General features: G+C 41.0%; 1 protein-coding gene across 4 annotated transcripts in view; it reads left to right on the top strand.

The window, feature by feature from the left end:
- TEAD1 (TEA domain transcription factor 1) overlaps positions 1–22,291 on the top strand; it is a 270,156-nt gene that overhangs the window by 236,270 nt on the left and 11,595 nt on the right. For all 4 annotated transcript variants that reach the window (XM_023230876.3, XM_023230874.2, XM_023230877.2 and 1 more), the window contains 2 exons: positions 15,140–15,280; positions 20,415–20,567. In XM_023230876.3, coding sequence (XP_023086644.1) covers positions 15,140–15,280; positions 20,415–20,567 — 294 coding nt within the window. The remainder of the gene's footprint in view (positions 1–15,139; positions 15,281–20,414; positions 20,568–22,291) is intronic.

The following is a 22,291-nucleotide window of genomic DNA, read 5'->3' as shown; positions in this document are numbered from 1 at the left end:
GTTGAGTTATTTGCACTTTATAGTACCATAGCAGTTCAATTTTAGCTTAAATTTAAATCCCTAATTAAACCATCTCAGAAAATTACACATTGATGTAGCATTGAAATTGTTATTATGGTTCAGGAGGAGTTTTGGAACTAGCTTTGTTATACGTGAGGCAAACACTTGTCACTGGCAGATAATCATACTTCTTTTTTCCTTACAAAATATGATCAGGTGCTGTGTAGGCTCTAGGAAAGAAGGCTGTCCACCCCCAAGTGGATGAAGCTGTGCTTCATTGCAGCATTGAGATTCAGGCAGATGGATTGCCAGTGACGTGGCAGACAGTGCAATTAATGTAAGAAAATGTCAGCAGCCTTGGGAATTGATCATAGATTGAATTCCCAGAACTAGAGGACGTATGATTCAGTCATGCATCCTGAAGGCCAAAAACCCAAGTGTAGCTCACAGCTGACTGTCAAAAGCAGTTAATTTCCAGCTACATGAAGTTTACTTAAGGAAATAAAATTATGGTTTTTGCCAAATAAGACATGCAGTTGAGACTAATACCTTTGGAGGGGCCTCAGAACTCTGTTCCCTGTCCTAATGCTCAAGGGTGTCAAGATTGGAAACACTGGTCTAAAGAAAGCTATATGCTTTTAACGTTCTATTCATAAACATTACAACCCAAAACTATTCATAATAATAATGATTAGTACGATAAAGACTTAGTCTTAAACTTTGATTGGAATAATAAAGAAGAAAGCAATGTGAAAGTGAAATCTTATGAATTTGTATCATGTTGCCAAGTTATAACAAATTTTTAAATACACATTTAATATAATTCTTTCTCTGTAATCATTATCACATTAGTCATATCTAGAAACCAGGATATATGATGTTACCCTATACTTATTTAAAAATGTTTTGTATTTTAAAATTCTTGGAATTATGATCATTCAGTGTAGACAATACTGTCTACATGGTTACTTAATTTACTTTCCTTTTTTTTTTTTTTTTTTTGAGATGGAGTTTCGCTCTGTCCCCCAGGCTGGAGTGCAGTGGTGCAATCTCAGCTCACTGCAACCTCTGCCTCTTGGGTTCAAGTGATTGTCCTGCCTCAGCCTCCCGAGTAACTGGGATTACAGGCGCCTGCCACTGCACCCAGCTAATTTTTGTATTTTTGGTACAGATGGGGTTTTGCCATGTTGGCCAGGCTGGTCTCGAACTCCTGACCTCAGGTGATCCACCCGCCTTGGCCTCCTAGAATGCTGGGATTATAGGCATGAGCCACCGTGCCTGGCCAATTTACTTTCTTAACCTATTATTTTTAAAGGAAGAAAAAGCAAGCCTACTTTTACTAACGATAGCAGATGTGAGAATATTTTATCAAACAAAAAAAGGGGAAGCAAGTTACCTGGAAAGAGGACAGCCTTCAGAAGATTCTTTTCTCTTGGTAGAAATGAAATCATGTTTGTTCAACAAAATGACAGTCACTCTGCATAAAACCAGGTTTTATTTAAAAAGAAGAAACAGTAACCCTGCAAAACAGACCCTGCCCCCATAGGAGTCTCAGCCTGTTTCTAATTGTATTCTGCATGGTTTAGGTTGGAATTGTAGACCTGAGTCTGTCATTTGGAACCAAACGTCCTGTTGCTATTCATGGAAGAGGAGGTTAACAATACGAAATCGTTTGCTTTCCACATGTTTTGAACTGCTATCAGGAAGGAGGGGCCTTTCAGCTCAATCAGTTTTCCATTTCTCTCTACTTCTGTCTCATCTCAAAATGTGTTAAGTTTTAAAGTTAACTGAACAATATTAAGTTATGAAATGATTTAAGTAGAAGATTAGTGAGAAGTATCATGATATTCAGAGGTACTTGGGGGCTAATACCTGTTAAATTTTAAGTAGACTGTAGTTATATGAGCTTTTTTTTTTTTTTTTTTTTTTTTAAATCTCTTGATAGGCAGGCCCTGCCATTGTAAGTACAAGAATAGGGAAATCAATAAATTTGTGTATCTGCCCATTTTGGTTTGTTTTCATAAGAAAAATATCTGGAGCTTGTGAGCATTTTCTGTGTTGACTGCCACTTAGGGTTGTTCCTTCCTGGTTCCCAAGCCCTGGATGCCAAACTTCTTTGTAGGCCTTTCCAAGGGAGTATACCCTGTCTGTGGCCTTTGTTCAGTGCTGCAATGTGTATAATAGATTTTCAAGGTTTTTTTTTTTTAAGTTACCTGGAAAGTTATTTTATTTCAATCAGTAAATGGTCCTAAAGAAATTGCTGTGCACTGGGCACTCTGCCACGTTGCCAGCTTACATTACCACCTGAGAGTTTGCGAAGAATCATCCGCAAGCAATTCGTAGGAGGAGGAGGAGACCTCAGGAGACTCACTCGAAAGCTTTTCTGGGCCACTTCATTGCCAGAAACTCATTCAACACACATTTGCTAATCTCGACTTTGCTTCTGGAAAACTGGGAAGCAGATGTGATTGAGAAGTTCTGATTTCATGGCTCAGGGTCTGGTGAGGGATGGCAGACATGTGGGCAGGTAAATGACGGCGCCGAGGGGTAGGAGCTATAGTGGAAGTGGGCAGAAGTTGCTGTGGAAGCACAGAGGTGGAACCTTTTTTGCCTGAGAACATTCTGGAAGGGCTCACAAAGACATGGCATTTAAACAGAATCTTGATCGAATTTGGTCAATGCAAGGGGAGTGAGAAGGAGTTTTCAGGGCAGTGAATACTCATGTACAGACAAGGAGTCTTACTGGGAGGTGGTGAGGGGTCCCCATGGCCGCTGGGGCTTCCTGAACTTGGAGAATAGGGAGAGATGTGGGTGGAAACACTGGTCATGGGGGATTCACTTCAAAAGACCATACCTGAATCCTCTGAAAGCCTAAAACATGGTAGGAATGAAATCATAGATTTCACAGGATAGGATAGCTTGGAAAATGAGCACAAAAGCTTACATTACTTTTCCTCCTATCCTCTTCTGATAAACCACAGATCCTTCTGTTTTTTCAACCTTCAACTCTTAAATCTTCAGGGCTTCTGGGCAGAATCTCTTGCATTGGGAGTTGTCATGACCTCATGGAGGAATTCATTCCAATAGCTATTCCTACAAGACTTTCTGTCCTGGGTCCTTCGGCTCTGTGGTTGCTAAGAAAGCCCAGGTCAGGGGTCTGTCCCTTCTTTCTGGGGCCATTTAATTTCACTCCCTTCTGTGACTACAGACTGAGATGCTAAGCCACGATCCCACCTGAGCTGCTGCCACGATTAGCTTGATTCCTGCTGTCACTGCTACTACTTCACCTCAGGAAAACCTGAGAAGGAGAGAATTGATGTGGCATAGTCAGGGTGGCTGAATATTTTCAGACCCAGTTTTGCAAGGCATAGTTGGATTAACTGGACACTTCAGGGATCTCAGTCAGTTGCATAAAACTGAACCTAGGCCCTTGGTGGTGTGAGAGATCACCTCTCCATGTGCAGGTGAAGATCCACGGTACCTCCTATCCCCAAGTCCATCTCATTTTAATTTACTTTTTAAATTAAAAAAGTATTGTAGGTTTGTTATGAATAGTTTGAGCAGTTGAAAAGAATATAGAATAAAATGTGAGATCCTCCTTGCACACATGCATGCCTGTGGTCAGCCAGATCCCAACATTTGGAACGCATCCTTTTAGACTTTTACATATGTATCTACAAACATTATACATACACATATACATCACTTGTTTTTACTAAAAAAGGATTATGCTCCAAGTGTTTCCTGCAACTTCATTTTCCCTACCTAAAGTATCTTGGACATATGATGCTTTTTACAGCAATGAAAATTTGAGGGTAAGTCTCAGTTTTTATTCTTTGTAGTAAAGGTTTCTTGATAGTAGAGTTGTCAGATTTAGCACGTTGCCCAGTTAACTTTGCATTTCAAGTAAACAATGAATACTTTTTTGGTGTGCATGTCCTATAGAGTATTTGGTATATATGTTCATATGTACTGAAAAAGTATTAGCTGTTCATTTGAGATGCGAGTGAACTGGGTTCCCTATTTTATCTGGCAACTCTGCACTTGTTAGTTCACTTACGTATCATTGGTTTGGAGTTATTATTTTTCTATGAAAAACTTTTCAGGCACAAAACCTTGAAACCATAAAAAGGTCCTGTTTCCTGGGAAAGGTGGTGTCTGGGCCAGTGTTCACACACCTGATGAATGAGAAGGGTTTGGGGCCAGCTCAGCTGGGCACCCAGAACTCATTACTTGCCTCTATTGGAAAGAACTGGCCTGTGTAGCTGCTTTGTAGTTGGAGCTGAGACCTGACTCTTTCATCCTAGCCACTATGTGAAGTTGCCACTGGCGGTCACCTGAAGTTGTGTGGGTGATAGTAATTGAATTTTTGAAAAACCGAATGCTGGTATTTGTAGGAATTTGCAGTGCAGACAGGCAGCCTTTCAACCACTGCATATCATAATTAGAGCAAGCTTTTAAGATTCTTTGAAGTACTAAATGTTTATGAAATTCAAATAGGGGTGCCAGTCTGCACAATAAAGGGGGCCTTGGTGGTGTTTTAAAAAATCTTCTATTTTGTAGATGTAAATATATGCCATAATTAGCGGGAAGTAACTTGAAGAGCCGTGGCTGAGTTTATTCCTATTATTCTTATTTAAAACAGCTGTGACAGGCAGGCTACACCTGCTGTCTCATCATTGGGTTGGGCAGGGCATAAGGGCTGAAGTGAACACACTCAAAGACTCTTTTCTGAGGGCAGCTCCCTCACTCCCCCTAAATGCAGGCTTCCTTGCTGGGGAGCTGTCTCACAGTTGGCCCAGCTTCCCTACCCACCCCAAGCCTCTGAATGTCAATGGGACGGACTTCAAGGGTCTTAGCCAGGATGCAGATGCATGCAAATGAGAGGGTGAGGAGCCTTTGAGAGCAGCCAGCTTTCTCCAGACCCCCGCATGGCAATGCTGCCTTTAGGGGCACTTTTGCCCCACAGCTCCAGGCCCAGTGCAGAGCGATTGTCCTTTGGTGCCTGTGGGAGCAGCTGCAGTGCCGCACTGTGCCCTGCCTGGTCGAGCCTCACCATGTGGCAGGCCTGGACGGCTGCCTGCCACAGGGCCCAGCTCCCAGCACCGCCTGCCAAGGAGCCAGATGCTACCATTGGAAAAAATTGCTTCACAATTTGAAATCTTGGTTCTTTGATCATTGCTCAGAGAGGATGAAGAGAGGTTCAAAGTAGTGTTTTAAAATGCCAGCGTCTTGTTGCAGCCATCAGTGCCTATTAGACTGTCTCTGGTTGGGGACAGTCCTCTTGATGTTTTCATTTTTGCAATCATGTCATTCTCCGCAGCTCTTCCAAGCCCTCTGGATAGCAAAGGAAGGCCCATAGCCTTCTCCTGACCCTGTGCCCCTGCTGTCCCCCTGCCTTGTGCCTTAGAGGTTATCTGTTTGCCTTTGTTCCAACAGGCTTTTCCCCAGTGAAGCTTGTGACAAAGTTGTTGTCATCTGCCAAATGCTGCTGCCGTGTGAGCTGCTCACTCTCATTCTTCACTGGGCAGAAGTAGCCTTCACTTCCTAATCCTTCTGCCCCCACAGCCAGGTCTCCAGAGGACAGAGGTTTTGCAGGGATGATCCACTCCGTCCCCTGGCCTAGCACCCGCCTCCAAGGACTTCAGATCCCACATACTTGGGCGAGGCCTCATTCTTCCTTACCCTTGAAATGGGAAGGGTCAATCTTTGGAGAGTGTTGCATTTTTCATATTTACTCCCAAAAGGCAAAAACATGAAATTAAACCGAACAGCTCCAGGATGACTGGGCATGGTGGCCCACACCTATAATCCCAGCACTTTGGGAGGCCAAGGCAGGTGGATCACTTTATGTCAGGAGTTCGAGACCAGCCTGGCCAACATAGTGAAACCCATTCTCTACTAAAAGATACAAAAATTAGTGTGGTGGCGTGCATCTGTAATCCCAGCTACTTGGGAGGCTGAGGCAGTAGAATCGCTTGAACCCAGAAGGTCAAGGTTGCAGTGAGCCGACATTGTGCCACTGCACTCCAGCCTGGGCATCAGAATGAGACTCTGTCTCAAAAAGAAAGAACAGATCTATGAATAAATGGGTTTACTGAGTAAGAGGTGATAGAGGAGAAACCAATCCAGACTCTTATCTGGGAACTTAAACTGTTTCAGTTGTGGAAGTAATGGGTGTAAGAGAAGGATGATTTGGGAAAGAATTTGGAAGCTTTTGATGGGATATATTTTTGTTTTCTGTTGCTGTCCGCTTCCTCTGCCCATCATTGAAACCTGCTTCTGCTTTGACTTTTTGTTGTTTTTCAGGACTTGCCCACAAATAGACCTTAAAGTCTTTAATTCACTCAACACACATGTGTTAATGGTGGCTTTTTTTAATTCCCAGAAAGAATTCTATAACATGTCTAATCATGCCTTTGTGAGAAAGATAATTTTGTACCTGTTTGAGCTGTTGTACTCAATACATAAGACCCATCATAAACACAAACCAGAAAAAGTCCTAATTTTTCTGTTTGGAAAAAGCCAGTGTTGCATCTGTGCCACACACCCGACAAATGTGGGTTGGGGCCAAGACTGGCTCCGTGGTGACAGTCTTTATTGTGTTTATTGATCACAAACTCTTGTTGAGGAAAGGTATCTGTAGATGTGACTTGAGGCTCTGTCTTCATCTCTATCGTGGTCAATATTTCAAATTGACAAGTGAACAGGAGTGATTATAGGTATTGTTAATGACTAATTTTTATAGTACATTATAGATTGCAGATGAATTTCATATGCATTATCTCCTCATATTACCACCGTGGCCTTTGGAAACAGGTCATCTTCCCTGTGGATAAAGATGAGAAAAACGAGACCCAAAAAGTGATTCCAGATCCCTCACTTCTGCTCCCTGTGCTGTCAATCCAGTGTCTGAGATGAGATGACAAATGAGAGGCAGCATTCACAGACGCCTGGACCAGTGTCAGACTGGATGAGATGGAGGACTGAACTTTGGACAGAGTTTACAAAAGTAAATGTAAAACTTGAATCTTGGGAAGCAAACAGAACCTGAAGAACTATGTGGGTGAGGAGGAAGAGAGGAATGGTGAAGTTAAGGAGGAAAGGAAAGAGAACTGCAGAATAGTTACAGAAGTGTTCTTAGGTCTGTGGTACCTGAAGTTCTGGATGGAAGTTACAGAGGAGCTCATTTCAACTTAACAGATGTAATAGGCAGCATCATGGATCCCCAGAGATGCCTCATCTGTAGCCGTGGAATCTGTGGATAATGGTACATTACATGGCAAAGGGGAATTAAAAGTTGTTAATCAGCAGATAGAATATCTTGGATTATCTAAGTGGGCCTAGTGTGGTCCCAAGGTCCCTTAAAAGCAGAAGAGGGAGACAAAAGAAGACATCCAGAGAGATGACAGTTGGCATGTGAGAAGGATTCGGCTGGTGTTTCCAGCTTTGAAAATGGAGCAAGGGGCTCCGGGACAAGGAATGTGGGTGGTCTCAGAAGCTGGAAGAGGCAAGGAAACAGAACCCTTTTCAGAGCCTCTGTCTAGTAAGGAGTTGCAGCCCTCTAGTTCCTTGATCTTAGCTGGCTGAGAGCTGAGTTAAATTTCTGACCTACAGGAATATAAAATAATTAGCTTGTCTTGTTTTAAGCCACTGAATTTGTGATAATTTGTAGCAGAGAAAATTAATATAACAGAAATAAAGAATTATCTAACAGTTAAGACTGTCCAACAACATTATTATTATTATTTATAAATAGAAAAAAAAGTATTATTTATAAGTAGAGATGGAGTCTTGCTATGTTGCCCAGGCTGGTCTCAAACTCCTGGGCATAAGTGGCCACCGTGCCTGGCCCAGCAGCGTTATTTGAAGTGGTTTTCCTGTGTCTGACAGTATTTAGCTTTAAGGCAGTGCAGATCAGGATGCTGTGGAAAGGATTTCTGCTTTTGGAAGTAGGAGAGAGTTGACCTCTGAACTAAGTTTCATCTTAGAGTTTAGGGTCTCTGTTTCTAGAGCAAACAGGAAGAAGATTTCTTAGAAGCGCTCATTTGCCTGGACTTCCCCAGCCATATTTTTAAGTGTTGTTTTTTAACATTGCAGAACCTGGCCCGTGACCAGCCTTTTTTGGCTAGCTTGTGCCCAGAAGATGGGATATGGTTTGACTTTGGAATGTATTGGAAAGATAAGTTTTACTAGTTTTCAACTGCTTCTTGGATTTTTGGTTTTATTTACTTTTAGAAAATATCCTGTGATTGGGTAAAAGCTGCCTAGGCAGAAATAGTTTGTATCTCTGATAGTGGTACATTTTTTTAAACTCATTTTCTGGCCGGGCTCGGTGGCTCAAGCCTGTAATCCCAGCACTTTGGGAGGCCGAGACGGGTGGATCACAAGGTCAGGAGATCGAGACCATCCTGGCTAACCCGGTGAAATCCTGTCTCTACTAAAAAATACAAAAAACTAGCTGGGCGAGGTGGCGGGCGCCTGTAGTCCCAGCTACTCAGGAGGCTGAGGCAGGAGAATGGCGTAAACCCGGGAGGCGGAGCTTGCAGTGAGCTGAGATCTGGCCACTGCACTCCAGCCTGGGTGATAGAATGAGACTCTGTCTCAAAAAAAAAAAAAAAAAAACCTCATTTTCTTGCTTTCAGAACTACATGAAATAAGTGGCCTCTTATTTTCAGTTGGGAGGGGGACGTGTCAGTAGGGTAGATAATGAACTCTGCAAATCCCAGACTCCTTTGTTGTTGATTTAATGCTAACATTCTTTGATATTATTCTTTGCTTCATGGGAGTTCAGTGACTGCATTTCTTTCTGGAATAGCCATAACACTATCAGCTGACAGATAATTATATTTTACATCATTACTTCCTCCTAGAAAATTCCTGAAGAGCATTTGTGATATGGTTGGATAGCTACATAATTATTTTCTATGTTCAAGGGTAATTACAAAGCAGTTGTAATGGCAAATTGGTTATTTACTGTTAGCTGGGAAGCCTTTTAAAATCTAATCTCTTAAATTTACACTAATAATTAAATAGAGAATTTTCTCAGACTGTTTCTCCTTACCTCATATCTAAATGAAGGATAAAATGCACATAGACTCTATGACCGAGCAATTATACTCCTAGGAACACCCAACAGAAGCACATCCGTATGTTCATCAAAAGCATATTCAAGAACGTTCATAGTAGCACTCTTCATAATAGGTCCATTTGGAAGCCTTGCAGATGTCCCTAAGTAATAGGGTGGATAGATTGTGGCATTTTTCATTCAATGGAATATTCTGCAGTAATGAGGATGAACGAACTATATACAACAATGTGGTTGAATCTCACAAATCAAATGCTGAGTAAACAAACTAAACACAAGCGTAAATCCTGTTCCACTTGCTTAAAGTTCAGAAAGCAGACAAAACTAATGTGTAATGTTTCAGGATCATGGTTACATTGGCAAGGTGTATGGATTATTGTGCCTGGAAGGAAGGATATTTGGGGGAGAGAGGGACTTCCATTTCTTCATCTGGGTGCTGGTTCACTTGATGAAAATTAATCGAGCTGTAAACTTCCAATTTGTGTACTTCTCTGAATGTATGTTATGTTTTAATTTTATGTAAAAATGGTAACTTTGACAACTTTAAAACACGTAATTTGTTGGGATGGTTTCTGAGGGTAGGTTGGGTATTCTTTAATAACTTTGTTTTGAATAATTCTGTCATTGTAACTACAGATCATCCATTCCAAATGAAAGCTATATTAAAGTTGTTTGGGGAGTTCTAAGAGATAATGGTAAACCAATGGTGAGGTGGTAGGCATGGTCTGCCCCAGCTGCAGACAATAAGGACGTTGCTTGGCTGTAAGGAATTTACAACAGTGACAAAACCATCTAAAAAATCAGTTTTCTTTTTATTATCACCATATTAACTGACAAAACCTCCTTTGTTGGCCTGAGTCCTAAATGGTGAAGTTAGTGTTCAATTTTTTTAATTAATTTTTTTTTGAGACAGCATCTAGTTCTGTTGCCTGGGCTGGAGTGCGGTGGTACAAATCATGTGGCTCACTGCAGCCTCAAACTCCTGGGCTCTAGGAAGCTTCCTTTTGTAGCCTCCCAGGTAGCTGGGACTACCAGCACATACTACCATGCCCGACTAATTAAAAAAAAAATATTTGTAGAGATGGCATCTCCCTATGTTGCCCAGACTGGTCTTGAACTCCTGGGCTCAAGCGATCCTACTGCCTCAACCTCTGAAAGTGTTGGGATTATAGGTGTGAACCACGGTACCCAGCTGAATTTTTATTTTTTATATGTGTATGTATACAACATATATAATGGTGAATTTTAATTTTATATATAAAACATCTATATGCTTCAAATTACCATGCACATTATCCGTTATATTAATTCTCCTTTAGTAACACATGCGGACCCAGCCTTGCACTCATTTCGGGTGCAGTCTGAGTCCACAGTCCCCATGGTGCTACTTGTTCCAGTAGTTAAACAGATTTGTCAATGAGCAACAATAGTAGAATGATTATGAAGATGAGGAAACAGAACTTTTTTTTCCATTCCCTCAGTCTCTGTTTCTGCTTTTGGAATTTTTATGTTTAAAATTTTAAATAGCTGAAGTAGAGTGCTCGTTATTATTGAAAATCATTTGTCAAATAAAGGTAGGCAGTCTTAAAAATGTGTCAGATCTGCTAGGTGTGCCGCTGCTGTGGGACAGCTGCTCTCACCAGTATTACTTAAGCGTGGAACCTCACACAGACAGAACCGTAACAGTTGTGAACGTATTCAGCAGTTTTACTAGCATCATGGTGAATAATACCATTCTAAACTTAGTTAACATTTTAAAATTATATATATTGACAGATTATTTTGTATGTTTTAAGTTAAGGTTGACAGTTTTTAAAAATCTTATTTACTCTCCCAGTGACCCCCTCCATCACCCACACACAATTGCTTATTTCACTGTGTTCCCTTCCATAGTCCACTCTGTACACCAAAACCACTAGACTGCTTTCCCCCCTGCTTAGAGATGGGGTCTTGCTATGTTGCCCAGGTTGGTCTCAAACTCCTGGGCTTAAGCAAGCCTCCTGCCTCAGCCTCCCGAGTAACTGGGACTATAGGTGTTCTACCATACCCAGCTTGCTAGACTACATTTGATTATTTAGTAGTCTTTCAGAACAACTTGATTAATCAAAATCAACTAGTACAACATTAGCTCACAGTGTATTTATAGCACATGGAGACTCTTTTTCAAAGCTGGGAATTTAAAGTTGAAAGAAAGAAAAATAATAATTTTGAATACACCTTTTCTGCTCAACATAAACTTACTGCAGCATCATTGGGAAGCATCGTAGATATTCATCAGTAGAGCATGTATTAAATTATGGTGTATCTGAGCCATAGAACAGTATGCGCAGCCACTAGAAAGTGTGGCTGTTCGTTCTTTAAATGGCTGTACTTTATAATACTGAAATTCCATATTAGTACTATATGAGTTCTAAGATGCCTAGGTATATATATGTTTAATGCCAGGTTTTAGAAAAGTTAATATAATGTGCTACTGTTTGTGTGATAAAGGAGGAATTGGAATGCTTGAATGCCTAAGTGCTGAATGTCTCTGAAAGGATACCTGAGAAAGGGATAACGTTGGTTACCCTTAGGAAGGCTGGCAAATTTTTGGGTTCATGCCCATTTTACAGTTTTATTTTCCCCCCCCTCTTTACCACATGCATGTTTTTACTTTTTAAAAAAATGCTGGGCCAGGCCAGTGGCTTACGCCTGTAATCCCAGCACTTTGGGAGGCCAAGGTGGGCGGATCACCTGAGGGTGGTAGTTCGAGACCAGCCTGACCAACATGGAGAAACCCTGTCTCTACTAAAAATACAAAAAAAATTAGCTGGGCATGGTGTTGCCTGCCTGTAATCCTAGCTACTCAGGAGGCTGAGGCAGGAAAGTCGCTTGAACCCAGGAGGCAGTGGTTGCAGTGAGCCGAGATCGCGCCACTGCACTCCAGCCTGTCAACAAGAGCAGAACTCCATCTCAAAAAAAAAAAAAAAAAAAATCTGGAACGTTTTGGCACAAGCTCCATCATAATAGTAACAGCATTAATCCTGTCACCATAAAGCACCTAAGCTGCTTTTCACAGCAGAGTATTCTGAGGTGGCAGCAAAGCAAGGCAGTGGCAGTTCTTAAAGGTAACACCGCCATGTTGAAAGCTTGATGGGAATTCCAGTGTTCAGAGCCCGTATGTGCCTGAGATGTATGGTAGCCCTTCTTCCCTGGAGGCTGGAGTTCAGTTAGACCCAGGGGCCCCTTCAGCCTTGGGAGTTCAGATGCTGATCTCAGGGAAAGACATGCATGATTTCTTGCTGAGCTGCTCTTTTGTGGAGCCAAATGTTAAACCTTTGAATGTGAGAAAAATGCACACCTGGGTATTTTTATTTATTTATGATTTATATCCCATAAAATACAAAAAACAGAATGTGAGAAAGCTCACTACATTTATGGGTAACGTAAAACCGGATAAGTACAAGTTAAAGCAGGTTGGAAACCAGTAAAAGGAGCTGTATCTTGACTGTTAGTAGCTATTAGAAGCACCTGAGGCAAGTTAATTACTGTAGTTGAACTCTGAATTTAGCTTTGAATTTCTTGGCACATAAGGTGAAAAGAGGAATGTGGAGTACATGGTTCTCTTTATTTGTAGACAGAAAGTAGGAAGTTTTGCCTAAGGAGATGGACATTTTCCTAGTAACCAATTCAAAAAGGAAATTTAAATGTAGATATTTATTTTTAAGTGTCTGATGACTCAGGTCTTAGTGGTTAGTGCCTGTCAAGGTATAAAAATTAGCCAGTCAGAATCTGCCAAATCTGGTGCGATACAGTGCCTCACACCTGTAATCTCAGCACTTAAGAGTGGCTGAGGTGGGCAGATCACTTGAGGCCAGGAGTTCGAGACCAGCCTGGGCACCAAGGCAAAACCCTGTCACTACTAGAAATACAGAAATTAGTTGGGCGTGGTGGCACATGCCTGTAATCTCAGCTACTCGGGAGCCTGAGGCGGGAGAATCCATTGAACCTGGGAGGCGGAGGTTGCAGTGAGCCTTGCACCACTGCATTCCAGCCTAGGTGACAGAGCCAGACCCTGTCTCAAAAAAAAAAAAGTGCCAAACCTCACAAAATATAAAATCTCATTTGAGTGTCAGATCCACGCACCTCTGCTTCAACAGCCACCACAGCAGCCCACATTTATCATCTCTCGCTTGGACTGCTATAATGGCCTCCTAGTATATGTATACATCCTCTCTGCTCTCTTCTCGAGTCTTCTTCCAGCTGTGGTCAGAGGTGCCTTTTTGGAAAGCAGAGCTGGTTGTGCTCTGCCACTGTTCCAGGACTGTCTGCTCACTGTGTCCTTTGGTCTCAGGATATTAGACCCAAGCCCTCCCACCTCTCCTGCTCTCCTGCCATCCTCTGTCTCTTGCTTTCTCTTTAGTCCTTCTTTCTGGCTGTGTGCCCTTTGAACACCCTCTTCTCTCCTATGGAATGCCTCCCTTTCCTAAGCCTCGTCTTCTTTCTTGGGATCTGAGTTACATCATCATTAGAGGCGCCTCTGACCCTGGGAGCCCACTCCTCACCATTTGTGCTCATGTCCCCCCGTACCTCTCTCCCTGGTGCTTAGCTCTGTGTGGTGTGTTCCTCACTTAATTGTAAGCTCACCAGAGCAGGCCCTGACTCAAATTTTGCTTGTTCTATCCCCAGCTCTGAGCATTGTGCCTGACGCGGAGCAGGGGGTTGGTAGATATTTGAGGGAAGGCAGCTATTACTCTGTGGCTGTCTTTGGTCTGTTTTGTGCTGCTACAACAGAATGCCACAGCCTGGGGTAATTTATAAAGAACAGAGATTCATTTCTCACATTTCTAGAGGCTGGGAAGTCCAAGAGCAAGTCTGCAGCATCTGGTGGAAGGCAGATGAAGGGTCAAAGAGAGCCAGCTTACTTCTGAAAGCCTTACTTATAGCAGCATTAACCCATATGCAAGAGCAGAGGCTCCACACCTAAACCCATCCCAAAAGGTCTCACATCCCAACACTCTTGCACTGGGGATTAAGTTTCCAATGCATGAATTTAGTGGGGGCACATTCAGACCACTGCAGTGATCAAACGCTGCAGCAGCCAATTTCTCCTCTCCAGTGGCCACTGCATCCTGCTGAAGACATTTCTGTCTGAAGCACAGGGCTAATCATATCACTTCCTTGGCACCCAAGCTTTCAAGGGGTATCTGTTTCCTACAGAATACAATCTATACTGCCTTTTTAACCCCCATAACCTGTGCCCAAGCTGCACTTCCAAACTCCCAGTCTGAGGTCCTTAATCCATGCACAGAAGCTAGAATGCAGCACACCAGGCCTTGGCCTGTACTGTACCCCCAGCCTTCCCTGCATGTGCTAGTCTAAATCATTCCTGAACTGAGACCCCCTGTGGAAAGTCATACCTTCCGTTGCTTGGAACTCTAAGTACATTTGACATGGTACTTATTTTCTATCTGAATGATAGTTATTTTATGTAACCAGTTGTAGGCAAAACCTGTACATTGTCTAGCATGAACCTCTCAGGTAGGTACTTAATAAAAATGTGTTAAATGAATGACAACTTATGCTCATTATTTAACATCTTTGTAAGTCAATCTTTAATAGGAACCATTTCCCCTCCAGATATTCTGATTTTTAAGAAAGTTTCTGTTTGTGCATACATGACAAATGGCTAGTCAGCTGCAGTCTCCTGGTTTTTTTAATATCTTTAAAGATGAGTGAATATGAATCCAATTAATATCCTGCTTTCTGTGCATATTTCAAAGACCTTGTGGATCTTTTATTGCAAGGACACAGCGTTATTCTGATACTGAATGCAAGAAAGTAAAACAAAATTGATACATGTAGCTTGTCATTTCAAGAGAGGACTGCCCAAATCAGCAACCTCTTTAAAAAATGACAGATGGGTATTGAACTTGTTTCTAGATGGGCATCACCTTCCCAAGCCAGCCGACTTCATTCAGCCAAGCGGATGTCTTACCCGGAAAGTTACTGCTCGGTGCCGTGACTCCTGGGATGAGAGAATAACCCACACCTCCATTTCCTTTCCAACAGGCTGATTTAAACTGCAATATTCAAGATGATGCTGGGGCTTTTTATGGTGTAACCAGTCAGTACGAGAGTTCTGAAAATATGACAGTCACCTGTTCCACCAAAGTTTGCTCCTTTGGGAAGCAAGTAGTAGAAAAAGTAGAGGTAAGTTGGCCTCTGTATACTGGGAAACTTCATTCGAGGGCAGACTGTTGCCTTCCTTTAAGCCTTCCTTGGGGCATAGAGTTGTACTTTTTTGGATGTCTCCTTCTTACCTTCTGTATTAGTCCATTCTCACACTACTATGAAGAACTACTTGCAAATGGGTAATTTATAAAGAAAAGAGGTTTCATTGACTCACAGTTCCACAGGCTTAACAGGAAGCATGATTTGGGGGTCTCAGGAAACTTAGAATCATGGTGGCAGAAGATGAAGGGAAAGCAAGGCATATCTTCTCATGGCGGCAGGAGAAAGGTGGGTGGGAACCACCACACACTTTTAACCCATCAGATCTGGTGAGAACTCCCACAGTATCACAGGAACAGCATGGGAGAAACCGCCCCCATGATCCAATCACCTGCCACCAGGCCCCTCCTCTGACGTGGGGATTACAATTCGAGGTGAGATTCGGCTGGGGACACAGCCAAAACATATCACTCTCCTCCTTTCTCCCACTTCTTTTTCTTGTTACTTCTAAAAAGGTAAAGTGATTTGGAAGCACCTGAAAGGAAGCAAATAGGAGGTCCCGTGCCAGTCCTCTGACTGTGTCTGAAGTCAGCTGTGCCCTGCTCAGCCAGTGCTGTGCACCTCTGCGTGAGGCCTTGTGGGGTAGCCTGGCATGAAAGCTGGGTGGAGATAGGCCCTGCCACTCAGAATGATGCCCTCTCTATACCCAACCCCTAGGTCCAAGGGCACTCCCAGGCATTGTAGATAGATGTCAAGATGGTACTCAGCTGATTGGCACCTGCCCTCTGAAACCATGACACCTTGAGTTGGATATTGTTGCTTTTGCCATTTCCACTGCCTTTGCTTTTAATTGTTTTAGATAGAGTTTATTATATATTAGGATCCAATATCTTTTTATGGCTTTTATGTTTCATACCTTCCTCCCTTTAAAAAGATGTATATTTATTTGATCAGGGTGAGTTGCTCTGTTGAATAATGTTTGTTGTTGGCATTCCTTAAAGGTTGTGTTTTTTAGTGTCTTCTACCCATCAGCCAATTAATTGATCCATGTTCAGGTGAGCCAGTGGCCCTGGACCTTTCAGGTTCAAGAGCCCACCTTAGCTGTACAAAGACTTTGTGCTGAGGAGGGAGAGAGGGAGAAGAGTTTATTTCTTAAGACCCTGGGCTAAGCAATGAGGATTTGGGATGCTGCAGGCCCTCATAGCAATAGCACAAACCCCCTGAGCACTGGGCAGGCCTTATGAGAATGTGGTTGAGGAAAGGGTATGCTGGCAGAAGAGGATCCAGGGGAGTTGACTTAGATGGACAATTTAAGCTTAGGGGTCATGAGCTTTCCCACAGTGGTGGCAGTGGGAATCCAGTAAGATGTTTTGAATGGAACTTAGAAATGAACTGGATATTAATGAGGAGGAAGAGTCAAAAGTCACACTCACATTTTATGCTTGGAAGGATGGTACTGCCACTAGTAGAGATAAGGAAATAAGGTGTTCAAGAGGGTATAGGTAATGATTATAGATGCAAGGCTAGAACTTGCATGACAGGTAAAGACTGGAAATATGAATTGGGAATCCTGAGCATTAAGGATTAGGAATGGAGACCTAGCTGCAGAGAGGGAACAGAAAGGGCACAGGAATGAGGATTAAATTTGGGGAGCAGCCACCAGCCCTAGGATAAGTAGAGGGAGACATAAACAGAAGAGCAGAGGACAAAAATGAGTCGGGAGGAGGGGAATTGGCTCAACATAATGTCTGGAAAGCCCAGGAGGTGAGAAGGTGGCTGTATCATGAAACATGGCTGGGACACCTGGAACCAGATGACCTCCTCTCCTCGAAGAAGGAGGAAGCAGAATTACCTGTGGGTGATTGGGAGTGTGGAAGATGTGTGTTAGGCAATGTTAGTCAATAGCTAAGTTGTCGGGGATGTTCTCTGTAGTTGGAATTCCCTGCCTGGACAGGTGCATTTGAGAAAAGATGAACCAGACAGCTTACTCAGTTTCCCAAATGTCAAATTACTGGTGTCCTCAGGTGATACATCCAAAGCTCTTTGCAAATTCAGGGAGCAGGGAAAGATTGCTTTTGATGGATAAAATCACAGAAATTTTTATGGAGAAGGTGGTGTGTGTGGTAGGTGGGGTTTTACACTTAAGCCTTTTACCTATTTAGAATGTATGTCTGCATTTGGTGTGAAGTAGTAGTCCACTTATATTTTCTTCCAAATAGGCATTTGTATCAAAACCACTTATGAAATGATTCATTCTTTTCCAGTTAAAGAGATCTGCCCCCTTTAAATTACCATATATTCTGAGAGCTGTTCCTGGAGTCCCACTGTTCTATTCCACCCACTTCTTGTCTCTACGTATCCCAGTACCATGTTGATTTGATTACGGTGGCTTTGTAGTATATTCTGATATTTGATGAGGCAAGTCAGTCTCACTGTTCTTCTTTTTCATATATTTTCTAAGCTAGTAACCAACATTTATTCTTCCAATTAATTCAATCACTTAAACATATAAAGAAGAAAACCTTGTTTGAGCAATCTAATTGTAATTGCATCAGATTTAGATGTTCTTTTGGGAGAATTTGATACTAAATCTTTCCAATCAAGAACCTGTTTGCATTCTCATTTCATTTTATATATTTCAATAAGATTTTATCATTTTCATCATACAGATTTGTCTCTTTCTTGTTAAATATATTTCTAAATATTATATAATATGTTGTAATTTGTTATTTCTAGATTTGAATGAATAGAATAGAGAAAAGCTCTTGGTTTTGCATCTCTGTCTTCAATATGGCCATCTTAGCAAATTCTCATACTTAACTTTAGTTTTCCCCCCAGATTCCTGGGATACCCTTGTATAGTTAACTGATGTTAGTTGAAAAAGTTTTGGTGTTTTGCCCTTTAGGATTATATTTACTGTAGGCTTTTATTAATGGTATTTATTACTAATTTAAATGTTTTCTTTCTATTCCTGTTTTACTTAGGATTTTTATTAGTTACAGCTGCAATACATTATCAGATGCTTTTCAGCAACTGTTGCTATATGATTTTTCTTCCAAGTTGTTGACATAACAAGTTAATACATTTCCTCAATGTGTATGAAACACCACAGCATTCCTGAAACAGTCCTACTTTGGATGTATGGTTGGGTTCTATTTGCTAGTATTTTACACAGAATTTTCACATTACATTTCATAAGTAATATTCGTCCCTACTTTTTTCTTTTTTTCTTTTTCTTTTGAGATGGGATCTCACTCTGTCACCCACACTGGAGTGCAGTGGCATGATCTTGGCTCACTGCAGCCTCAGCCTCACTGGTCTTGAGCAATCCTCCCATCTCAGCCTCCTGAGTAGCTGGAACTACAGGCGTATGCCACCATGCCTGGCTAATTTTTTGTATTGCTTTGTAGAAGTGTGGTTTCGCTGGTCTCAAACTCCTGGGCTCAAGCGATCTGCCTACCTTAGCCTACCAAAGTGCTAGGATTAAAGGTGTGAGCTGCCAATACCCAGTTACATACTTTTTTCAATAACCTCTTTGCCAAATTTCAGTCTTGAATGTATACTAGTTTCATAAAAAGAATAACACTGAAAATAACTATTCTTTTAAGATTACATAAAACTTAGGCCTGAAACTGTTTGGTCTTCATATGTTTTTTGCATCTACTTTTAATTATGTATTTTTAATTGATAAATAAAAATTTTATACATTTATGGTGTATAACATGATGTTTTGAAATATGTATACACAGTAGAATGGTTGAATCGAGCTAATTAACATATATATTACCTCACATAGCTTACCAATTTTTGTGGTGAGAGCACTTAAATCTTCTCTTAGCAATTTTTGAGAATAAAATTTTGAGAATAAATTTTTGGTATTAACTGTAGTCACCATGTTGTACAGTAGATCTCTTGAGCTTATTTCTCCTAATTGAAATTTTATATCCCTGTGGCTTCCCCTTTTTTCAATGGTAAATAGCTAAACTCATTAGTTGTGGTCATTTCCACAATGACTGATCTATTTATTGACAATTTCCCGTTCTTTTTGATTCAGTGTTAGCAAGTTATATGTTTCTGGGAAAGCATCTCTATCTGCTGGGTTTTCTTTGCTTCGCCGTGTGTGTGTGTGTGTCTGCTTTAGGGTTATGTGAAATAATCTTTTATGTATCTTGTAATTTTTACTGTAATTGTGGTTTTGCCACTTTTCTTTTTTCTCCTTTTTACTTATGTGAAGAGTTTATTTTGTCTGTCTAAAGGACCAGTTTTTAATTCTGTCTACATTTTACATTTCTATTTCATTGATTTGAGCTCTTATCTTACATTAATTTCTTTTTCCTAGCTTCCTTTGATTGCTTTGTGGTTTGGGTTTTTTTATTTTTTATTTTTTAAGGATGTGTATTTTATTCTGTAAATTTTTATCTTTAATGATGAAGACATATGAGACTGCTTCATTAAGTTTCCTTCAAGTGCAGCTTCATCATGGCTGATACGTTTTGATGTAAAATATCTCCCTTTTCATTGCTCTTTAGTTTGTAATTTTCTTAATTCTTTTTGATCCAAGGTTATCTAGGAAACCTTGTTTCTTATTTCTGAGTTCTTGAAACAGCATATATACTAGTATTTTCTTAATTTCTTCCTTTCATAAACAGCTGACATTCAGGGGCTCATGATCCGTGAGAAATAATCAGTTTTTTCTAAAGTAGAGAGATTAGCTGTATTGGTTGTTAACCTGTGAGGCTTTATCACAATAAAGAGAGATTTTCTTTGAAGAATTGTAACTAGCTGGGGCCTGCTTTTACAGATCTCCTCCAGGTAAAGCATCATAATTAGGCAGTTATATTTTTTTCTGACCTTTGCTAAAAGGATCTATCAACTCTTCTTAAAGCTATCATCTTTCCAACTAATTTTTTTTAAACTTTCAGAAAAATAATGAATTCTATGTATAGCAATAAATTTGGAGATAGTTTTCTTTTTAATTAAGTAAATTATGTAAGTAGTAATATATAGAAGTTGATTCATATTGAAAAAAAGGCTTTTTTATAGGCAGTAATATCTGTTTCATGTGTTTTGAAGTCAAAAGTGTAAAAATACTCAAATCCTTTTTTCCTCACAGACGGAGTATGCAAGGTTTGAGAATGGCCGATTTGTATACCGAATAAACCGCTCCCCAATGTGTGAATATATGATCAACTTCATCCACAAGCTCAAACACTTACCAGAGAAATATATGATGAACAGTGTTTTGGAAAACTTCACAATTTTATTGGTAATGGTTTTGCCTCTTTCCTGTGTGGGCAGATGCTGCCATGAGGCTTGACAGAAGGGAGGAAGGTGGTCCTGGGCAGTGCTGGGCCTGTGCTGAGGGAACTGACCAGGCTGTTGGATTGGGCTCCCGGTGGTCAGTCAGCAGTTGAATTTGCAGCATCCATAGGGAAAACTTGGGCTTGAGTCTGTAGAAGAGAAGGGGTTTTATGTGGCTGGGGTTTCTGAGGTTCACAGAACTGGAATTCAGTTGGGTAATAAAAAGTGATGTGTTTTTATCTCTGGCTGCAGAGTAGAAAGGCCTAGAGAACTTTTAAAAATCCAGATACTCAGGCTGTATCCTAGATCAATTAAATCAGGATCTCTGAGAATGGGACCCAGGCATGTGTATTTTTTTAAGTTCCACAGGTAATTTCAACATTAGCCAAGTTTTAGTCTCAACAGCAACATGGTATGCAAATCAGGCAAAAGCTGAGTTGGTAGGTTTGTACTTCAGACATACCTTGACACATTCCATGATGGACTTCCAAGGCCTTCTAAGGAGTTACATGCATTAAGGCAAGAAAATATAAGCTCTCAGGACCAGAAGAAATATAGATTAGAATAGAATGCATGGAATCAATGACCAGGAGGAGGAAAATGTTCTTCATGGGCTAAAAAGTCTGGCTAGGCTGAGTGCAGTGGCTTATGCCTCTAATCTCAACACTTTGGGAGGCCAAGGTGAGAGGATCCCCCGAGCCCAGGAGTTCGAGACCAGCCTGGGTGACATAGTGACACCCCATCTCAAAACAGACGAAACAAACTTAATGGGCAGCTAAAGGAAAGGGAAAATAGTGCTCAAGGTCCATAATGGGAAAACTCACCAGTGCCCCTGGATGGTTCTGTGTTTTCCCCCAATACTTAACTTTAAAACAAATTTCTTCTGGGAGCTTTATTTGGGGACTTCGGAAGTTATTAGGAACAGTGTCATGCGCAAAACAGAAAATATTCAGTAATGGGTTTCATAAGACTCACTTAAAAAAATAACATTACTTGATTAAAGGGAAAATGCCAAAACAAAACTTGATGGAAACAATCTTAGCAAAAGAGGGGCAACAAGGCTATACTGTGGCCAGATACTCCTCTGAAAGCCTACTTTATTCATTTTTGTTACTAGGATTAAGAAGAATACATAGAGCAGGAATTCTTTACTTGGTGTTTTTGGTTCCATTGGGACAGTGGCTTTCAATCAGCAGTGTTCTTTTTTTTTTTTTAAAGGCTCTTTCCCAATTTCCCAAAACCCTAGTTTATACCTTTTGCCTATTTCTGTGGTGTAAATAATATGCTCTCCATGGGCAATTTGAAGTTCCTGATAGCTATTCAGCTCATCAGATTTCTTAATATTTAACAATAACTTTTATGAGCCAGTAGGAGCCAGCTTCTATACACCATTGTTAAAAAAAAAAACAAAAAGTAAGTAACATTTAAAAATAAAAATCCCTGTGCATATTAGATTCATCCAGGAAGCTTTAAAACATCTAAGGCCTAGGCCTCACCTCAGATGAATAAAATGAATCCCTGGAGATGGGGCCCAGCATCCTGGTTTTTGTTTGTTTATTTTTAAAGCTCTGCATGTAGTTGTAGTGTGCAACCAGGTAGAGACCCATTGCTGTAAGAGATTGGGAAATGAGCCGCAAGGACTCTCAGAGTTCAGAGACACATGATTGGCATACAACTACCAAACAGATA

Source organism: Piliocolobus tephrosceles, chromosome 13 (assembly GCF_002776525.5).
Source record: "Piliocolobus tephrosceles isolate RC106 chromosome 13, ASM277652v3, whole genome shotgun sequence".
In the NCBI taxonomy this organism is placed as follows: Eukaryota; Metazoa; Chordata; class Mammalia; order Primates; family Cercopithecidae; genus Piliocolobus; species Piliocolobus tephrosceles.
This window is presented reverse-complemented; position numbering and strand designations above follow the sequence as displayed.